We start from the raw sequence: 22,424 nt of genomic DNA on the forward strand, positions 1-22,424 counted from the left end.
GACCATTATACAATAAATTTTGCATTTATTCCTGTCCCAAGAACTATGTCTTATAATAAGTTGTTAAAAGTAAACTGCTTTCTCGTAAGTGCTGTAAATTTTCATCATTTAATATATATATTCAATCAAATATTTATCCAACAAATATATAAGTGTGTGTGTGTCTGTGTATGTAAAAATCCTTCCAGTTTATCTCCATTAGTCAAGAATTGACGGGAAACCGGCGATAAAAATCCGTATTTTTTCTTTCACTCTTTCTTTCTGCATTTACAAACGACTATAGTAATTTTACGTACACAATATTTCTGAGTTTACTACAATTGTTTGGAACTATTGGACGAAACCCAATGGGAAGTAAACGATTGGTTCAATAATGGGCCATGCTTGGCGAACTCCGTTCCATTATTGGAACATTAATGGAAACCATCATTGGACCACCAATGGTTTAAACTTGGGATGATCACGCTACTGCCAATGATCGGTAGCCAAGCATCGGGCCAATATTAGTTGCCAAGGAATTGCCAAGGAAACAAAATCGATTTTCAAAAGCTTGATTTTTTATTGGCAGCCAACAAAAAACCAAGGTTTTGAAAATTGATTTTTTTTAATTATTAATTAAAATTTATTTTTAAAAAATTCATTTTTAAAAAATATATTTTTATAAAATATATTTTTCAAAAATTTATTTTAAAAAAATATATTTTTCAAAAATATATATTTTTTTAAATTAATAGAACATATTAATTTAGTTTTTCACCTCTGGTAAAACAAAGGTGAAAGACTGATAAAAATTCCCTCACCGTATCTCACAGTGGAGGGATAACTGTGAATGTCTTTGCGAGAGAGGAGCAGGTACTTATATAGAGCCAGTGAAACAGGTCACAAGCGAGAAAAAATCACTAGCATGCACTCTGGCGGCGCTTGTCGGAACTGTTTTCTGGCGCGCATGCATATCCTGACGTTATCGACACAGCGCTTGGCAACCAACGTTGCGCCACTTCCGACAAGCGCCGCCAGAGTGCATGCTAGTGATTTCTTCTCGCTTGTGACCTGTTACACTGGCTCTATAAGTACTCTTCCCGTTGGGAATAGTAAGAAACTTTGCTAATTTGGTGAACATTTGTCGGATTAGTGACTTAGTGTAGAAAATAGTAAAAAATTACAAAAAGTCCCCTTATTTCCGGTGGTTGCAATGTGAAAATAGTAAATTCTAGTGTGATTTTATACAAAAATTAATAATCTCGGTCTCTCCGTGTATAATGTACAACTAAGACCTATTTATTAACCAGATCGATTAATTAACATTCCAAAGTTGTCAACTCATTTCTAAATTATTATATGTTGTCCTGTTTACGTTCTTTTGAATGTCGCAAGACTTCATCATCCTTGGGACCTCCAACTCCATTTTGTGGAGGCAAGTCTTAAATGACGCTTAAAGTGGAGCTCTCTTTCCAACTTCCGGTCTTTACGGTTACACTCCGCATCGCTGAAAACGCATGCCAAATCGAAGTCCGACTCATCGGCCGCAGCATGCTTCTTCTGTTTACGTTCTTTTGAATGTCGCAAGACTTCATGATCCTTGCAACCTGCAACTCCTTACTCTGAGTACGGTATTTATGATCTTTGCGACCACAACTCTTCTGACTGGACAAGGCATAAACCCAATGAACATTGTGCGCAAGCGCAAGAGTGGGGTCAATAAGCGTGAGAAAGACAACGCAGTTTCTCTCTCTCTCTCCCTCTTATTGTCCCCATTCTAACGCATGCGCTCTGTACAGTAAAGGCGTTAAAAATGTCAATTATAACAATAATCCCGAGGGGGACCTTGCAAGTAAACATAGCAACAAATTATTTCTATACATCATATATGTAAATAAAGTGAATAACAAAAATAAACAAAAAATTATTAGTTTAAAAAATAACACAAAGCAAATTGTTTATTTTACACACGCTTTGCACAATAATTTAATTGCTAGAGTAAAAAAATTGTTTACTAAATAAGAATAAACTTTCTTCTCAGCTGTCGTTAAATTTATCGCAGCTTAAGATAAAAATTTATTTTTCTTTAATAATTAAATTTAAAAAAAAAATAAAATATCTTCTACAGCAGATAATGCTATTTAAAACTATAAATTGGTTTTTCCACCAGAAATTAGTATTCGAAATAAGAAAAAATTATAATTAAAAAAATTGAAATTATTCTAATCAAATATGTATAAAAAATGTGACTTTAGTACAAAAATTCCCCTTTATATCAACGACAGAATTATCGTAATTATTTTCAGCTAATTAATTATTTTAAACATAATATGTAAATACAAAATTTTTGTAAAATGAAAAACAGGTGAAATAATGTGGGTAAATTTTTTTTTAAATAAATATAATTTGTAAAAAACTTGTAGGCTTTGTAGTCAATTTTTAAGCTAAATGCAAATGGTAGACATTGAAAAGCTGATAAAATAAAGGAATTGTAAATTTACATTTTTGTACATATGTAAATTGACTGTTAATATTGTTTAAGCACTTGTTTACAAATGTACATATTATTGAATTAATATAAAATTTAACAGTAGCAATTAGTTTTAGTATATTTTAATTTGTACTTTATTTTCTCTTTATAATTATGGCTTATTATTTTGTAAGAAATTGTTTTGGAGTTAAATTTTATTTATAATATTAACTTCCAGTGAATGTGTTATCAAACACACGTAATGACTCTATACGTGATAAAGTTTGAAACTATCGCTTTACCGTTTTATGGAGAAATCAACATTTAGATTAAGACCCTTTTTGAAAAATGTAAAGTTTAACACAATTATCCTTCCATTTATAATAATTAAAACGCGTTATAATTTACAAAGAAATGTGACACTTTCTTCCTAATTCATTACTATCCAGTATTATTAGGTAAATTAAATTTTTAATAATATTTAAGTCCCCGAATAAATAAAAGCAATAAATAGGTACAATTAAAAATTTATAAACAAAAATTTCATCTAATATGAAATATAATGATGGTAATAATAATTATATAAAGAGGAGGAAAAATAATGCAGAAAGTGAAAAAATATATAAAAAGAAAGAATATAATTAAAACTATTAAACTAAGAAAGTTTAAATAAAAATTTAAATCGTAATTTTTTTAAATGGAGTGCCGATATTGATGCGTCTAAACTGTGTAAAATAAAATAAAAAAGGAAAGAGGTGAGAGCGGTAATAAACAAAACAGATGGTCAATCGTCAGCGATTTTTCAGCACAATGGACCATGAGAATAACGATCGATAAAATTGAGAATACTGATATTTCCTAAATATTTCATTGAAAGATTTGAAATAATTTCATGGAAAACTCTATAAAAAATGTTTGAAATGTAAATTTTTTATTTTGAAATTTTTTTTTAATTATTAAAAAACTTTCAATTATTTTTACCTGTTGTCTTCAAGGAAAATTTAATTTTTATCTTTATGAACGATAATTATAGGCTTTTGGTGTTAGATTATTTTGAAGAAGAATTATTAAAGCGGAAAGAGTTTAATTAACCTGAAAATAGATTCCAATTTTCCAATTAATCTAATCAGTAGTCAACAATTAAATCTTTTTAAAAGCGTAAAGAAAATAATTTTAAATAATTTTACTGTGATTTCATTATTTAACAAAATATTTGTGACGCTATCTGAAGAAAGGGACCTAAGAAGAAAACGAATTATAGGTTATGTTTACGGCACAATTACCTTGATTAAAAGTTTTTTTAAAATTAAAATAAGAGATTATTGAATATTTTAGATGTAATAAATACTTAAACATCATTGACTTGCATTAAAAGTTGATTCTCTTTGTTTATTTTCAATTCACACTTTTAAAACATGATCTATAACACAGCCACACAAAAAAAAAAGTTCTGATCTGGGGGTCACTATGTAGACTTTATGTTTTTTGGGTCGCTGAATCCGAATCCGAGGTCCATTTAACCCCATCAGATCAGGATTTTGACATAACCTCAAAAAACCAATATGGCGGACACGTTTTTGAAAAGTTCATCGGATTTGCTTGAAATTCGTTATTCGGGGGTTTTTGGGGTCGCTGATTACGAATTTGAAGTCTGATTTCAAAAATTCAAAATGGCGGATCCAATATGGGGGACACGTTTTTGAGAAATTCATCGGATTCGCTTGAAACTCGTTACCGACGATACTGGGGTTCCGAGTCCCTGCATCGTAGCACGTTTTCTGCGTGTGTCTGCCATGACGGGGCATCAAAGCTATTAACCAACAACTTAGCCGGATAGCGGAAAAAAAAACCCCGAGTAACGAGTTTCAAGCGAATCCGATGAATTTTTCAAAAATGTGTCCGTCATATTGGATCCGCCATTTTGATTTTTTGAAATCTGACATCAAATTCGTAATCAGCGACCCCAAAAACTCCCGAGTAACGAGTTATAAGCGAATCCGATGAATTTTTCAAAAACGTGTTCGCCATATTGGATCCGCCATTTTGAATTTTTGAAATCAGACTTCAAATTCGTAATCAGCGATCCCAAAAACCCCCGAGTAACGAATTTCAAGCGAATCCGATGTACTTTTCAAAAACGTGTCCGCCATATTGGTTAAATGGACCTCGGATTCGGATTCAGCGACCCAAAAAACATAAAGTCTACATAGTGAGACCCCCAGATCAGAACTTTTCTTTTGTGTGGCTGTGTAATTTTCGGCTTCTTAGGTCCTTTTCTTCATATCGCGTCACATTTATAAAATATTCAAGACATTTTTTGTACCATTTATTGAATGATTTACATTTATGTAAGTAAACTCCACTGCTGGCAATATGGTTCACATTTACCTTATCGCCGTATTCTTCCGTATTTATCGCCTTATCGCTTCTCTTAAAGTTTCCGAACTTATGTTTGACTTCTCCGTATCTGAAGCACGCAGTCGATTTGTCCACAGCCTTACAATCTCTTCCTTTGTGACCGTAATCAAGGTCCATTACTCTCTTTCTAATTGGGGACGTCATAAAGCCAATGTCCCAATTTCTGCAGCCTTTTCGCCTCATCTAGGTCGGTGACTACAACCGCAAGCTTAATCTCTTTTCGGATTGATCCAAGGAGCATCACTTTACTGCTTCCTGGCTTCTTTAGAACATCTGCCAACACTTGTTGAACCTCTTCTACTTGAGTAAGATAATACAATTTGCGGAACTCCAGCGTTACCCTTCGATGCAGAGACTGTACATTATTACAAATACCTTCTAACGCTTTAGTAACCTCCGCAGTGAAGGCCTAATTACTGGAGTCGCCTCCTATTTTAATCAGGATGTCTCCCTTTTTTGTAGCCCTTGTAGCGACGACTCTTGTGCGGCTGGCGTCCGAAGCTTACGTGAAACCACAGCATATGTCTGACCCTGATCCACGCGGATGACCATTGTCGATCCCCTTGTTGCATTTTTTCTAATGTTGAACATTCTGGCTTTGGTGTTTCCGTCGCATTTATGGCCTCTTTCTTTAGGAGTGTTTCCTTCTTTTTTCGCCTAGTAGTTAAGGCTTGAGTCTCCTTTGGACTGCCGAAACTACTTAACTACCGCTTAATGTGGCGCTCCGGTTTTTACGGTTACACTCCACACCGCTGATAACGCTTGCTAAATTAAAGTCTGACTCATCGGTGGCGGCATCATCCACGCCCTGCTGAATGTCACACTCATCACACTCAGAAAGCTCTAGGCGCTTCCTCTCCTCATTTTTTCTCCTTCAACGAAGGACTCCTTGACTTGACTACCAGACCTAGGATTAAAGATGAGATTTCTTTTTTCCTGTCTGATCACATGGAGTACATTCTCTGAATTTGTAGAATCCATTTATTCTTGCTGTTTGGGAATCCTTTAATGTAAAACCCCGCACCATGACAAGGTGTAAGAATATACAAGATTTTCGACAGAGGACATCCAACGGAGGAGAATTATATACTATTATTGCACGAAAATTATTTTTACGCCGCAGGATGCACATATGTATACGGCTTCAAGGTAAAAGGACCTTACGCGACAAAAGCATCAGGTTCAATATTCGTGCACTGCGCATGGAAGACTGAGCCTAATACTTTGTCACCTAAGGGGCCGTTCATAAACTACGTCACGCCTTAGAGGGGGTGGTGGAATTAATTTTTTGTGACGTTCTGTAGAAAAAATGGCGCTAAAGCATGTAAAATTTGTGACGTGGGTAGGGGGGGTGGAAAAATTATGCAAAATAGTGTGACGTAGTTTATAAACGGCCCTTAAGGTCCCTTTCCCGTGAAGTGTCACATATGTTAATCCTCGAATTAGGTATAAAATTTCTTCATTTTTAAACTTATTATTAATTAAACAATTATTGACTGCAATATTGCCGTAATTTGTAACTTTATATTTGGAGCAAAACCTCATTGTAAAATTTCTGAAATATTCAGGTAATATTATGTACTATGTGGGTAGTTTTAAATTAAATAATAATTGGTAATACGAAATAATTTGTAGTACCGTAATTCTCATGGGAATTTAGCATTGCTTTTCCGAGTGTTGTAAAAATTTAAATGGTAAAAAAATTTTAGTTGCGCGTTTAATTAAAAAGGGTAATATGCTTGTAGACTTAAGAGTCGTCTGTCCTATCAAGACCTGCAGTCAACTTTCAACGAATTCACAGAGCTCAGGTAATTGCGATATTCAAAATGAAAAAGAAACAAACAATAATATTTCTGCAAATATCGATTTAAATTTGTTTGGAAACTTATTTTTAAATAGAGAAAGCACATAAATAGTTTTTCCTTAAAAATTAAATTATTTTTTCCTTTCAATTTAATTATATTTCTTAGAGGTCCTCGTTATTATTGAAAAGCATAAGATTAATTAAATTACAATCATTTTAGTTCCATTTTTTTAAAGATAATTTTTAATGCAGTATTCGTAAGAAATGGTTTAATTTAATAAGTTTACAACTCGCGATTAAAACAATATGAGTTAAAAAGAAAAATATGTTTATATAAGGAAAATTTGATCCGATAAGTTTGCATGTGAATTTTCCAGTTAAATAAAAATCGGGTCAACTTGACCAATAGTTGATAAAAAATTAACGACCGGTTTTTGATAGCGATACCTATTAGAGACGCCATGAACACTAGGTTAAATATCTATAACCAATCAGCTAGTTTTTACGATCAGGCAAACAAACATTTAAACGGTATTGAAAAATAAAAGAAAACTATCGTGGTGATAGAAAATCGACAGTGGTGTTAGAAAATGGTGGTGGTCACACTATTCACGTTGATATTTCGACTAATTACGTACAATTTCATTGATTGAAATTGATTTTCAATTAAAGTTATTACAACCGCATACAGTGAAAAATAGAAATTAATTATTAGTGTCAATAATTTATTGTTTCTTTATACCAAAATATGAAATGGATTGACGTTAGTAAATTATAAGAACAATATTTATTATACTTTCATTTGGAATTTTAATCCTTAATTTAATATTTTCATAAAATGTCAAATTACTATTTAGAAAATTAATTGCTTTATTTTATTGGTAGAATAATAATAGTTAAAGTGCAATATCGATTGGAAAATAATTTCTTATTATATAAATAATCACTTTTCTTGGTGACTTGAAAATTATTATTTGTTATCGAGAACGTTAATGCCAGGAATATGCGAAGTCAGGAAAAAATTATCGTTTCCACGTGTACATAAATATTGACGTTCAACTTTAAAAAATATTATTTGTAATAGAGAAATTATGGAGTTTCATAAATTTGCAATTAATAGGTATTATAACTAATTCTCTGTAATTATATTTCTTTTCTATTTTCTTCAAAATCTTCATAATTATCTAAAGTTATTTTTAAAATCCAGTTTCTATAAATCTTATTTAGAACAATAAATTTTAAGCACGGGACTTTTGTTTCTTGAGAGTAAAATCATAATTTTCGAGTATTATTATCGTCATTATTTAAAATACAAGTCCTCGGGAACCTATTTAAATTTTTGACAAAATATGTTTTCATGATTCTAAAAATTAACGCCAATGGGGCTAAAAATAATAATAAATTCGTTTTGTCGGGTTTACTCGAAAAACTATTACAGTTTTTGTTTCTATTTAAATATTTATTTCTAATTTAAATCAATAAATTCGTAGGGAAAAAATGGAGTAGAATTATATATAAAAGAGGAGACTGAAACAAAAAAATAATTGTAATTTTTATTAAGAATAAATTAATGAATTAAAATTATCGGTCGGTTTCGGTAAATTAGATAAGATATATTAAAAAAAAATGTTTATAAAATTACTTGATTAGGAAGTAGGTATTAAAGATTCGTGCATGTGGCTGTTGTGCTGTGAGATGTTTCGAAATAAACTCAATGAGCCCTCTGAACAAATTGAACTGGTTACTGATTCTGATGTGTTAAAAATTACAGCTCGCCGTCAAGAAATCATCAAGATGACTGAACAGCTAATTGAGAGCATCAACACTGGTGATTACGAGGCGTACACGTAAGTAATTAATATTAGTTTTTATTAATTACTTTCAAACTATAATTTCTTGAATTAAATTTTATTAGGTATCATATTTGATACCTAATGAAATTTAACTTTCAATTAAGTTAATTAAATTTTATACAATTTCAAACTTAAAAGTTTTTATATCTCAATCTTAAATTTAATCTGGAGTAGATTCCGAAATGTTAGGGTGCCAAAAAACCATCAATTTTAGTTAACCTAATTGAATTTATTAGTCAGGTTATTGGGAGCCAAACTTCTTAGTTTATCCAAACAAAGCTTAGAGGAACGTGAATTGTCCATTTTAGAGATCTTTATTATCGAGGATAAAATATTTTTTAGCATCATTCAAAATAGATGAAGTGATACAGTTTCGATTATCAAAACATATATGGGGGAGTAGGTATCAGCTGAAAGGGAATGTAATTTCTTTAAAAATGTGAGTTGCGTACGTTCAATGAGATCTAAAAGTTTACCAGAGTCAAAATTTATACCCTCTTTTAGATCTCCAAAAACCTCTTTGGTTTTTTTCTTTAAAAAGATTTTTTTAAATATTTCGAAAACTAAAATTGGAATTTTTTCACAGAGTTATATTTTAATTGCCCTATAGAAGATGCAAATAATAGTTTTTAAATGATTTCAATAAATCTATTAGCATAGATAGATATTTAAATAATTTAAATTTCACAAAAATTTGAAATCCTCTTTTTCAACCTCTAAACATCGGAATGTGGATTTTTCCGCATTGTTTTCAGGTTCAAAAGAGGTTTAGAAAAAGAGGATCTAAATTTTAACTCGGGTAGAATCCATATCATCGGGGGCATACATCAAAATACTAATTGCGAGGTTTTATTAATATTCAGAGACGTATCATTATAGTGCAATATAAGTGAATGTTCATCTTACTATTAAGCCTCAATTTATGAAGCTTCAACCATAAGAGTTTATGTGAAAGGGAAGGAGCACCCTTGAATTTTAGAAATATTACATAAACCGATAATGAGCAGTTTCCTCAATAATTATATCCTTTCTATTGTATTAAGTTGAAGATCGAACGACCGATCGACGACCCTCACCGCATATATCTTTTAGTAACAATCTTTTAGTAACAATTTTAACACATGTATACTCACACATATACATAAAACATATGCACATGTATACTCACACATATATACATAAAACATACACATGTATACTCACACATATACATAAAACACATGGTTGATTCCATTTCAATTCAGACAGGCTATATGTATGTAAGTCAAATTATCGTTTTTTATGGAAATATATTATTTTTCACACAATTTTAGACGACAAGTATTTTGCCGTTTTGCAAAAAAAAAAAAATATTTAACGAAGTTAGGCGCATTTGAATTTTTAAAACTGCGAAGTCTGATTTCAAGAAAATGACGGTAAAAAATATTAAAATTATTGTATCTTTCTTGTATCTGCCTATAATGTAATGATTCTTTTTATCCCTAATTTTCGGATTAAATGTTCTTTGAAATCCCACAGGTTTAATTAAAAAAATTTTAAATTTAACAAAATGGCGGCTATTTTTCGAAAAAAATCAAATCAAATTTTCTCATAAACCCCAGCGTTTTTTTTCCTCTCGATTTTTTTATTACTTCCTGGAAGTCTAACGATTATTTTCCAACAGAATTTATCGGGGTCCCGCGACTTAAAGAGAAATAAATTTTTTTTTCAAAAATGAAAATTAGAAGTTTTTTTGCTACCTTTACAATATACAACAAAATTTCAAAAAGAAAAACCGTTCCGTAAGTGAGGCTAATTTCGCTCATGTAGGGTAAATTCGCTCAACAGATATGTATTTTTTAAAATTCGATTAACATACTTTTTAGACAGAAATATTTAAGATTTACAATTGTTTTGGTTAATATAAATGCTAAACTTTAATTTAAAATTTATTTGCAGCAAATTCATTGGTAACTTTCAGTAGAAATTATATTTAAAACACAAGTGAATAATTTTCATATTGAACAAGTAGGGGAAGTGCGCCGGTTGTGGGCACCCCTACGTAAACTTCGACGGCAAGCAGACTTTACTGATCTAAGTATTGCAAGTCGTGTTCGTTGACAATACGGACTTTTCGTATTGATAACGAAACAAATATATGCATTTGTGTAATAGCTGTGAGCATAATAAAGAAAATTTGCATTAAATAAATAAAAAAGTAATTTTGTATTGTTTTCGAAGAGCAACATATGGGTGTAGATTCGTTCAGAAAAAAAGGGTTTAATTTTTTTTTTGCAGTGTTGTTATTATATTTTGTGATTTACCTTCGTGTTTAACCAAAATCCTGCATCACAAAATGTGTTGGTCTTTTTAAAAAATGACTGTCATTCCCGGTTGTGGGCACCTTTATGTTAAGGAGGCTCTACCATCTGACAATGATGAGGACTACTGTCTCATCTGTCTAAACTTTCTGCCAAGGAAAGTGACAGCCGCAAACTCCATTAAATGCGATGAATATAGTCGTTCAGTGCATTAGAAGTGCGTTATGTTATGAGTACTAGCTACTTCACATGCAAGCATTATGCTTTTGTTAGCTATGAGCATAGTGTGAAAACGTGTCATCATTTTTGTTCTTTATCCCAGCAAATTCTCTTAAAATAAAGAAACTTTCATTTCTTCTTTATTTGTGTTGGTTTCCTTTAATATTTTTCCATTTTTAGCGGATTTTTCAAGGGTGCCCACAACCGGGTACAAAATTTTTTTTGTCAAAAAATTCCCATTTCACTAAATTTCTAATAAAACTTTTTTATTTAAAGGAATCAATTTAATTCCTTCACTGACAGTCACCTTAGACCTTTAGCTTTAAATTCGTACACATATATTTGTATAATATGCACATGGACAAATGTTATGAGGCAAAAACAAAAGGGTGCCCACAACCGGAACACTTCCCTTAGTATGAAAAAATAGTGAATAAAGCTTTACTTCAAAATTTTTAAGTTGAATCCTTCTGAACATTACATTTCCTGTATCTCCAACATGATTTTCATAAAGCACAAAACTGAAAGCAATAAATAGATTCTGCAAAAAATCAATTTAAAAAAAAATTCAAATTTGTTGTGTAAATTCGCTCAGGAGATAAGTCTACAAAAAAGATGTTTGGGCCTGAATATTTTAAGTATGTTAATTATTTTAATTTATAATTCGATTTTTTTTAATAATAGTACTCTTATAACTATAAATTAAACGATTTAAAACGGTTTAAGCACTAAACTGCCAAACTTAACCTTATTTTTTATGGTTATGAGTACGTTTGATTGAATGATTGAATTTAATTACTTATTGATAAAACAATATTAAATATTTATTCCGAAAACTTTGGATATTGTTCTTAATTTTTTTCTTTATTGATTCTAAAGAATATTTAGTTTTATTTTTGCAGATTATAATATATTCTGCCAGTCTGCCAGAATAATAATGGTGAGCGAATTTACCCTCATTTAAAGGTAAAGTCGCTCACAACAAAACGGCTTATAAATAATTTTCTGCAACATATTTTAATTTCTTTATGCAGTAATAAAAAAGAGAAAGGGTTAGAAATTATATATTTTCAGTGCCAATGTTTATTTTCATCGTTTCCCGAAGTTATTTAAAAAAAATTGAAAAATTCAGCGAAATTAGCCTCTTTTACGGTTCGTCTTGAAAAATTAAGTAAATATTTATTACAACTGACATTTTCACTTTTCAGAAAATTTAAATTATTAACTGTAACACATGCATTAACCCATTATCGCCTGCAACCACTGAAACTTTGTGTTTAATTTATTTAAAATATAATTCATAATAGAACTTAGTATTTAATTATATGTTTTTGAGGTCGCTCATTACGAATCTATAATCGAAGTTTCAAAATACAAAATGGCGGATTTATTATGTCGGACAAGAATTTAAAAAATTTGTTCGATTTGCTTGATAATTGTTACTTAGAGGTTTTTGGGGTAGCTGATAACGAATCTGTAATAGGATTATCAAAATACAAAATGTCGGATCCAATATGGCGAACATATATTTAACAGATTTACTCGATTTGCTTGATACTTGTTACTCAGGAGTTTTTTGGGTCGCTAATTACGAAACTGTAATCAGATTTTTTAAATTCAAAATTTCGGATCCAGTATGTCGGACAAAATGGTTAAAAATCAAATCAAGTCGCCTGACTAGATTACTATTTATTAGTATTTACATTACAGGTAATAACCTGGAATGTTCACCAAACACAATATTATTTACATTGATATTAAAATAAAAGAAGTACCTTTGTCAAATGGAATTTTAATTTGTCTTGTACAAAATGATATCAGATTGACTATACAAACACTCAAAAATTGAATTTAAAATATAACATGTTAGAGAATCAAGTTGCATGCAGATCGATTAATTTTGAGAAGTGCTATTCACAATAATCCAAATAATAATATTGAATGTTCGAAAATTAATGACATCAAACTACAAAACTACTGAAAACTCCTTCGTAAACAAAACATTCTGACGTTAAATAGGAAAAGTTTAATTGCCAGGTAACAAGTTTTAAATGATTCAAACAGATGTTCAAGACAATTGTTAAATGTATGTTCGCCATATTGGATCCGATATTTTGTATTTTGATAATCCTATTACAGATTCGTTATCAGCTACCCCAAAAACCTCTAAGTAACAATTATCAAGCAAATCGAACAAATTTTTTAAATTCTTGTCCGACATAATAAATCCGCCATTTTGTATTTTGAAACTTCGATTGTAGATTCGTAATGAGCGACCTCAAAACCATATAATTAAATACTAAGATCTATTATGAATTATATTTTAAATACATTAAACACAAAGTTTCAGTGGTTGCAGGCGATAATGGGTTAATGCATGTTACAGTTAATAATTTAAATTTTCTGAGAAGTGAAAATGTCAGTTGTAATAAATATTTACTTAATTTTTCAAGACGAACGTTTTTTCTTTTTGAAATTTTGTTGTATATTGTAAAGGTAGCGAAAAAACTTCTAATTTTCATTTTTGAAAAAAAAATTTATTCCTTTTTAAGTCGCGGGACCCCGATAAATTCTGTTGGAAAATAATCGTTAGACTTCCAGGAAGTAATAAAAAAATCGAGAGGAAAAAAAACGCTGGGGTTTATGAGAAAATTTGATTTGATTTTTTTCGAAAAATAGCCGCCATTTTGTTAAATTTAAAATTTTTTTAATTAAACCTGAGGGATTTCAAAGAACATTTAATCCACAAACACATGTATACTTACACATATATACACACAACACTAACACATGTATACTCACACATAAACCTCACTCGCTAAAGCTATCTGTGCTGTAATTGTATTTATTATTAAAAATGTATTGTCCGAATTCGAGAAATAGTTTAAACGTGAAAATAAAAAATATATAACACTTCACAGGACAAAAATAAGATTTTATTATATGTGGACGTCCGCATGAAAAGGGACCTCTTTGTTGGTTCTAGATTCGGCTATAATCGCAATTTACTAATTTTGAAAACAATTATTATAGAAACTTTTTTATTCTTTTTTCTTAATCTACAGGGTCTTACACGTCAAAAAAATGAAAAGCGACCACTTTGTCGGTCTGTTGCTAAAGTTGTTTCTGTTTCAAAATGGAGGGGGTGGAAAAATTCAAAACCTTTTGATTTTTCATCTTAAGGGTGTACTGGACTTAAAATAATTCTCATCTGAATAATTTCCCAGAAGAACTAGAGAAATTTGCATTACAATGTTTAAATTCGTTTTTTAGAAATTAAAATTTCGATATTTCCTTAGATTATTCAGAATAAAGCCCCTCAAAAAATTTTTTTATGTCTACTTTTTCTTTCTTTTGCTTCAAATAACTCAATAAAATAATACTCAACAACACAGAAAAACCGATAATCTAATTTTAAGAAGCACCTATGTAGTTATATACGAGCCAAGAATATTCCCTACTTAAATTAAGTGGGAAATATTCTTACAATAAGAATATCAATCTTATTGTAAGAATATTTCCTACTTAATTTAAGTAGGGCCACTTAATTTAAGTGGAGAATATTCTTGGCTCCAATTTAAGTAGGAGCTTCTTAAAATTAGATTACCGTTTTTTCTGTGAATTAACTTCGTAAAAAATTCGTTTTATTAATTAACCCTTAAACCGCACCCTGGGTGTGCGACACCCATATTCTAGCTTTTTACTCTAATATTTCGGTTAAGTTCGTAAAAATTGAACATGTGTCTTATTGGACGATACATTTTGTACTTACCCTACTAAAAAAATAATGAGGAATCAAGACAAAACATCAGAATTCTGATTATTCGTCAGATTTTCTGATGCTTCTTCTTGACTCTGATGATTTGTCATTTTTCTGATTATTTCTGACAGAATATTTAGTATGGATTTGATGTTTTGTGAGAACTCTATCAGCTTCTCACTTCACTTCACAAACCAGGCTGACCATACTTGAAGCGTATGAATTTTTAAATTATAAACTTCAATTAGTTAAATTAAACAAATTTCAAGTCATAAAATTTTTGTTTGAAAAATCATAAACCTTCAGAACAATGCCTTTTTTTCCCACTCGACTCAACTCAGTCACAATGACCGATTTGATACGCACCTTTCTTTAACAATAGATTTTCCGAATCTATTGTCATGATTTTAAAACAAAAATTTAATAACATTAAAATTTTGCATTTTAACTAATTCAACTTTGTAACATAAAAATTTAGAATCTATGGTATTTTATGATTCCAAATATCTAAAATTTATTTTAAAAAACATTTGTTAAAATAAATTATAAGGTTTGGGTGATAATTGAAAAAAAGATTTTTAAAATAAATTTTAGATGTTTGGAATCGTAAAATACCATAGATTCTAAATTTTTATGTTACAAAGTTGCATTAGTTAAAATGCAGAAGTTTTAGGCTATAAAATTCTTGTTTTAAAATCATCACAATAGACTCGGAAATCTATTGTTAAAGAAAGGTGCGTAGCGAATTGGTCATTGTGACTGAGTTGAGTCGAGCGACCAAAAAAGGCATTGTTCTGAAGGTTTATGATTGTTTAAATAAAAATTTTATTACTTGAAGCTTGATCAATTTAACTAATGGAAGTTTATAATTTAAAAATTTAGAATCTGTGATATTTCATGTTTCCAAATATCTAAAATTTATTCTGAAAACCTTCATTTTGAAGAAATTATAAGCTATCTCGTGAACTATAACTGATATGTAAAAACTGATATCATTTTTGAATTTTAAGCCAAGAGAGTATAAGGTATACGTAAAACAGTCTTCAAAATAATCTGAGTTTATAAACATTAAATATAATGTTGAAATAAACAAAAATGATTTTAAACATTAAAAAATGTATAATGGTTTTTCGATTTTATACCTAAGTTATAAAAGGCGTGACGACCATTTTACATAAAGGAACACAAGAATACATCCCCAAAAAAGATTTTTTGCTATGCTATAAAAAAATTCGGTGGCAGTCATAAGAGTTTTCATGATTCTTGGCAGTATTTTGAAGAGTTCTATGTCTTTTTCATGTTTTTGAGCTGCAATTGTAAGAAAAACTGCTCAAAAACACCAGAAATTCTAATTATTTTTCTGATGTTCTGTCATTATTTTTTTAGTAGGGTAACTTTATGTTCCGTGAGGGACATCCCAGTAAAAAAAAACTAATTCAAATGAATTGAAACGAATTAACATTTTTGGTAGGCTCCAATTCGTATTTGTCACAAAGCGGGATTCACTCAAGCTCTTTGTATATTCAATTGAATTTAATTCAATATGTACCAATTTGTCCAAACGAATTCGCATTCGAAAGAAATGGCCAAGGAATGCATTGAATTCGTGCTAACGAATTGAAAAAAATTAAAGGCTCAAAACTTGTCCAGTGAATTGGTACGGATAGAAGGTTCGGAAGTTCAATACAGTTTCACGAATTCAGGAAAATTGCATCATGGCTCCAATTCGTATTTGTCACAAAGCGGGATTCACGAAAGCTCTTTGTGAATTCTTTTTAATTCATTTCAATTAGTTTTCGTTTACTGGGATTAGTCTCCCAAGTGTCTTTGTGTATTTGATAACTTTATGAAGTTGTCGGCGAAAAATTTCTGCTTGTTTGACACCCAGTTTTTGGTTTAAGGTAATTTCAGTAGTTTTAAAAAACTCTTTTTTAATTATTAAAATTAAATAAATCATTATGAAACCTATTTTCCTTCAAAATAGATGTACTGAGCTATATAAGATAATTTTTCCAAAAGATAATATCCTATTCCAGCTTGGAGAACACACTTAAAAGTCCCCGGGTGTCGCACACCCAGTGTGTGGTTTAAGGATGGATTCGGCAGTGTGCGGTTTAAGGGTTAAAAAACATACATTTAGAAAAGGGACCACTTTGTCGGTCCGTTGCAAAAGTTGTTTTTGTTTCAAAATGGAGGGGGCGGAAAAATTTAAAACCTTTTGATTTTTCATCTTAAGGGTGTACTAAACTTAAAACAACTGTCATCTGAATAACTTCCCAGAAGAACTAGAGAAATTCGCATTACAATTTTTAATTTCGTTCTTTTAGAAATGAAAATTTCAATATTTCCTAAGAATTAAGATTACTCGCAAAAAATTTTTTTATGTCTACTTTCCATTAACTTCGCAAAAAATTAGGTTTAGGGTAAGTCCGGAGGAGATGGCCATATGAGAGAGATAGCCAGTTCAAATATTTTACAGAATTTGTTAATAAATATCACTTAATGGGTTATTCTTCAACCTTTTATGACTACTAGTAAATGTAAACAAGAAATTGTTAAAAAATAATTAAAATGTAAGCGTAATCCTTCTACATTTTTTTTGCATGAGTCCAAAATAATTTGAGAATTTCAGATTTCTTATTGCTATATTGTTATTTCTTAACGGATTTTTTAATTTGAAATTTTATTGAGTAGTGCATAACCCACGCTTCGATATAAACAAAAAATGAATGGAAAAATTATTTTATTTATTTAATATTTTGCAACGTGGCGTTGCATAATTTCCGCGTCGACAGAAAAAATGGATGGTAAAAAGTTACAAAGGTAATGGGTAAAAGTTTTTGGGGTAAAGGGTAAAAATTGTAGAGGGTAATATTGAAATGGGTAAAAATGTTACCAAAATATCACAAGAATAATAGACGACATTATTAAGAAAAATGCACAAATATTACACTTACGAAAGTCACAATGTTAGAAAAAGCTCTTATAATTAATAAATTAACTATTCTACAGTCGATTTATCCATTATTCAAGTTGTATTAAATCGTAAATTGTTCAATTATTAATGATAAATATGCGAACTGTGAGACCTGTTAATGCATTGGTAACATGCGTGATACTTGTAGCAGACTACGATTCACTACGATCATATTCTGAACGGCGGAACGAAAGGAACTGATTTGGATAAACGCGCGAAGTTTCAAAATGATGTATAAATATAGTAAACATTGAAAAAATTGGTTTCTTTGATTTAAGAGATATTACTAATAAAACATATCTTTTACCTTTAGAAAACGTTTTTTTACAACAATGTGATCAAAAATTAGAAATTTAGCAAAACTTTTTCGATTATTGAAATAAATTAATTTATTTCAATAAATATTATTTAAAGCTAAAAAAATCAGTATTTTACTTAGAAAAATAAATTGAAATAAAATATTTTTAAACAATTTCAAGTAAAAAATAAATATCCTGAACAATTAATTTTGATTGAAAATCAGTTATTATATTTAGTAGAATACAAAAAATAGCTCCTCCTACTTTAAGAAAGTAATTTTTTATTCGTTGGTTCAATAGCACAAAAAAAGAGTGAATATTTAATGTTTAAATGTTACATTTAGTCTTAACTCCTTAAGAAAAAAAAGACTTCTGGCCAATAAAAATAAACACCTCCTATTTTCAAAGTGCAATTGTTTATTTGTTGGTTGAGTTAAAGAAAATGGAGAAAGTGATTAATGTTTGAAAAATAACACATATTACTATATCTGTTATAGAAAGAAAAGAAAAAATTAATGATTTAGACTAATAAAAATAATAAACAAACTCCTCTAATTTTCAAAATCAATATTTCTATCTGTTTGTTGAGTTAAACAAAATGTAGAAAAAATTATATTTAAATTTATAATTCCAACCCCCAAAAGAAAAAATGGATGTTCAGGACCAATTAAAATAAAATTAAAACTCCTCCTTCTTAAAGAAAAATATTTCTTATTTGTGGCTTCAATAGAACAAAATGCAGAAAATAATAATATTTAAAAAAGATAAAATTTAGTCCCAACCCCCAAAAGATAAAATGGATGTTTAAGACCAATTAAATTAAAATTTAAACTCCTCCCTCTCAATAAAAGCTACTTTCTATTCGTGTGTTCAATAGAACAAAATAGAGAAAATATCAAACTTTAAAAAATTTAAGTCTTAACCCCTCACGAAAAAAAATGCTATTAGCCAATAAAAAAATTAAACTTCTCCTACATTTTTATTCATTGATTCAGTTAAACAAAATGGAGAAAAAATTATTATTTAAGAAATAAAACGCATATAATTTCAACCCCCAAAAGAAAAAATGGATGTTCTAGACCAAGTAAATAAAATTTAAACTTCTCCTTCTTTATCAAAGCTTTTTTCTATTTGTTGGTTCAGCTAAACAAAATAGAGAAAATATCAAACTTTAAAAAACATAAGTCTCAACCCCTCATGAAAAAAAACTGATATTAGCCAATAAAAAAATCAAACTCCTCCTACAGTTTTATGTATTGGTTCAGTTAAACAAAATGGAGATGAAATTAAAATTTAAAAACTTAGTTTAATATTTTCTCCATTTGGTTATATTGAAGAACTCTCCGTCTTTAAGAAGGAGGAGTTAAAATTTTATTTTAATTGGTCTAAAACATCCATTTTTTCTTTTAGGGGTTGGAATTATATGTTTAATTTCTTAAATATAAATTTTTTCTCCATTTTGTTTAGCTGAACCAACAAATAGAAAAAAGCTTTGATTAAGAAGGAGAAGTTTAAATTTTATTTTACTTGGTCTAGAACATCCATTTTCTCTTTTGGGGGTTGAAATTATATGCGTTTTATTTCTTAAATAATAATTTTTTCTCCATTTTGTTTAACTGAACCAATGAATAAAAATGTAGGAGTAGTTTAATTTTTTTATTGGCTAATAGCAGTTTTTTTTCGTGAGGGGTTGAGACTTATATTTTTTAAAGTTTGATATTTTCTCTATTTTGTTCTATTGAACACACGAATAGAAAGTAGCTTTTATTGAGAGGGAGGAGTTTAAATTTTAATTTAATTGGTCTTAAACATCCATTTTATCTTTTGGGGGTTGGGACTAAATTTTATCTTTTTTAAATATTATTATTTTCTGCATTTTGTTCTATTGAAGCCACAAATAAGAAATATTTTTCTTTAAGAAGGAGGAGTTTTAATTTTATTTTAATTGGTCTTGAACATCCATTTTTTCGTTTGGGGGTTGAAATTATAAATTTAAATATAATTTTTTCTACATTTTGTTTAACTCAACAAACAGATAGAAATATTGATTTTGAAAATTGGAGGAGTTTGTTTATTATTTTTATTAGTCTAAATCATTCATTATTCTTTTCTTTCTATAACACATATAGTAATATGTGTTATTTTTCAAACATTAATCACTTTCTCCATTTTCTTTAACTCAACCAACAAATAAACAATTGCACTTTGAAAATAGGAGGTGTTTATTTTTATTGGCCAGAAGTCTTTTTTTTCTTAAGGAGTTAAGACTAAATGTAACTTTTTAAACATTAAATATTCACTCTCTTTTTGTGCTATTGAACCAACGAATAAAAAATTACTTTCTTAAAGTAGGAGGAGTTATTTTTTGTATTCTACTAAATATAATAACTGATTTTCAATCAAAATTAATTGTTCAGGTTATTTATTTTTTACTTGAAATTGTTTAAAAATATTTTATTCCAATTTATTTTTCTAAGTAAAATACTGATATTTTTAGCTTTAAATAATATTTATTGAAATAAATTAATTTATTTCAATAATCGAAAAAGTTTTGCTAAATTTCTAATTTTTGATCACATTGTTGTAAAAAAACGTTTTCTAAAGGTAAAAGATATGTTTTATTAGTAATATCTCTTAAATCAAAGAAACCAATTTTTTCAATGTTTACTATATTTATACATCATTTTGAAACTTCGCGCGTTTATCCAAATCAGTTCCTTTCGTTCCGCCGTTCAGAATATGATCGTAGTGAATCGTAGTCTGCTACAAGTATCACGCATGTTACCAATGCATTGACAGGTCTCACAGTTCGCATATTTATCATTAATAATTGAACAATTTACGATTTAATACAACTTGAATAATGGATAAATCGACTGTAGAATAGTTAATTTATTAATTATAAGAGCTTTTTCTAACATTGTGACTTTCGTAAGTGTAATATTTGTGCATTTTTCTTAATAATGTCGTCTATTAATCTAGTGATATTTTGGTAACATTTTTACCCATTTCAATATTACCCTCTACAATTTTTACCCTTTACCCCAACAACTTTTACCCATTACCTTTGTTACTTTTTACCATCCATTTTTTCTGTATATATATATCTGCCGAGAATTGGGCGATTGACCCCGAAAATGACCGAAGATTTCCGAAGGTGTCAATCGCCAAATCCTCAATGCAGACGCGACACTTGTCAATTGCTCTCGTTACGTTGTTAATCGGTCCCGTGTCTCGGCTTGTTGTTCGACTAAGTGTATGTGAGTTGAAGTAAGTTAAATAAATAGTTTTTATTTTATCTAACGTGTTTTCACTTTACTCTCCTTTCTCCCCCTTTTCCCTTAATTATAATTGGAGATCTTGGCCTCCAATTATAATTAAGGAAAAAAGGTCGCGTCTGTTTTCGAATTTGGCGATTTACACCCTCGAGGCCCTTCAGCCGTTTCCGGGTTCAATCGCCTGATTTGTAACAGACGCGGGAATATTTGTAACGCCACGTTACAAATTTTATGTTTACTATTTCCATAAATTATTGGGTGAGACGGCCATTAATGACTTTTATTTAAAAATTTTTATGTTAATGTTAGATACTTAAGAAATATTAAAGAAAAACAAATTAAAAATGTCTGAGAACAAAATAATTCATCTAATTAACACCAGAGATGGAGATATATTTGTACGTTGAGTCGAAAGTTACAAATCAAACGACATTGAATGAAGATTGGATTCAGTGCAGTATTTGAAATTTTTGACTACATGAAAACTGCACTGAATCCCATAATAAATGTTCAGAATGCGACCAGAATAAGAGAAAAGTAATTTTGAACGATTAAAAACTAAGTTTAAGCTAAAAGTCAAAAATTATAAGCATTGGCCATCTCTCCCGGACATACCGGGAGAGATGAACAAATGCACTTTTTACAAAATGTAAATTTTGAGATTGTTCCTATAAAAATATTTTATTTTTCGTTACTTTGAAGTTAAGTGTTCATTGTTTAATTGACATAATTTAGGATTACCCAAAAACGGCCACACTTTACGTAAGAAAACAAAAAAAACAACTCTGATAAATAAAAAGAAAATAAACTAAAACTTAAAAAAATAATTTGAAACTAAAGAACAAAAATACCTTTCCGTGTCCTCGGCCGGCACGTGAGAGCATAGCCGTCGTTGAACCTGAGATCGATGAATTGCGAAAGTCAATTAATAAATTGATTATTTACAATCTTCATCGACCCCACGATTCAACCCGCCAATCCCCACTCTACCCCGATTATCAGAGAACACGGAAATTAACTCGAATTTAGCAAATACTCACATTTTTTAGGAGTCAATGACAATAATC

General features: G+C 29.7%; 1 protein-coding gene across 1 annotated transcript in view; it reads left to right on the top strand.

Annotated features, from left to right (window-relative positions):
- The window catches only part of LOC122502384 (calcium/calmodulin-dependent protein kinase type II alpha chain-like), a 274,765-nt gene that overhangs the window by 239,278 nt on the left and 13,063 nt on the right, over positions 1-22,424 (top strand). The window contains exon 15 of the mRNA XM_043612408.1: positions 8,443-8,518. Within this exon, the coding sequence (XP_043468343.1) occupies positions 8,443-8,518 (76 nt within the window). The remainder of the gene's footprint in view (positions 1-8,442; positions 8,519-22,424) is intronic.

This window comes from Leptopilina heterotoma, unplaced genomic scaffold, assembly GCF_015476425.1.
Source record: "Leptopilina heterotoma isolate Lh14 unplaced genomic scaffold, ASM1547642v1 Lhet_107, whole genome shotgun sequence".
In the NCBI taxonomy this organism is placed as follows: Eukaryota; Metazoa; Arthropoda; class Insecta; order Hymenoptera; family Figitidae; genus Leptopilina; species Leptopilina heterotoma.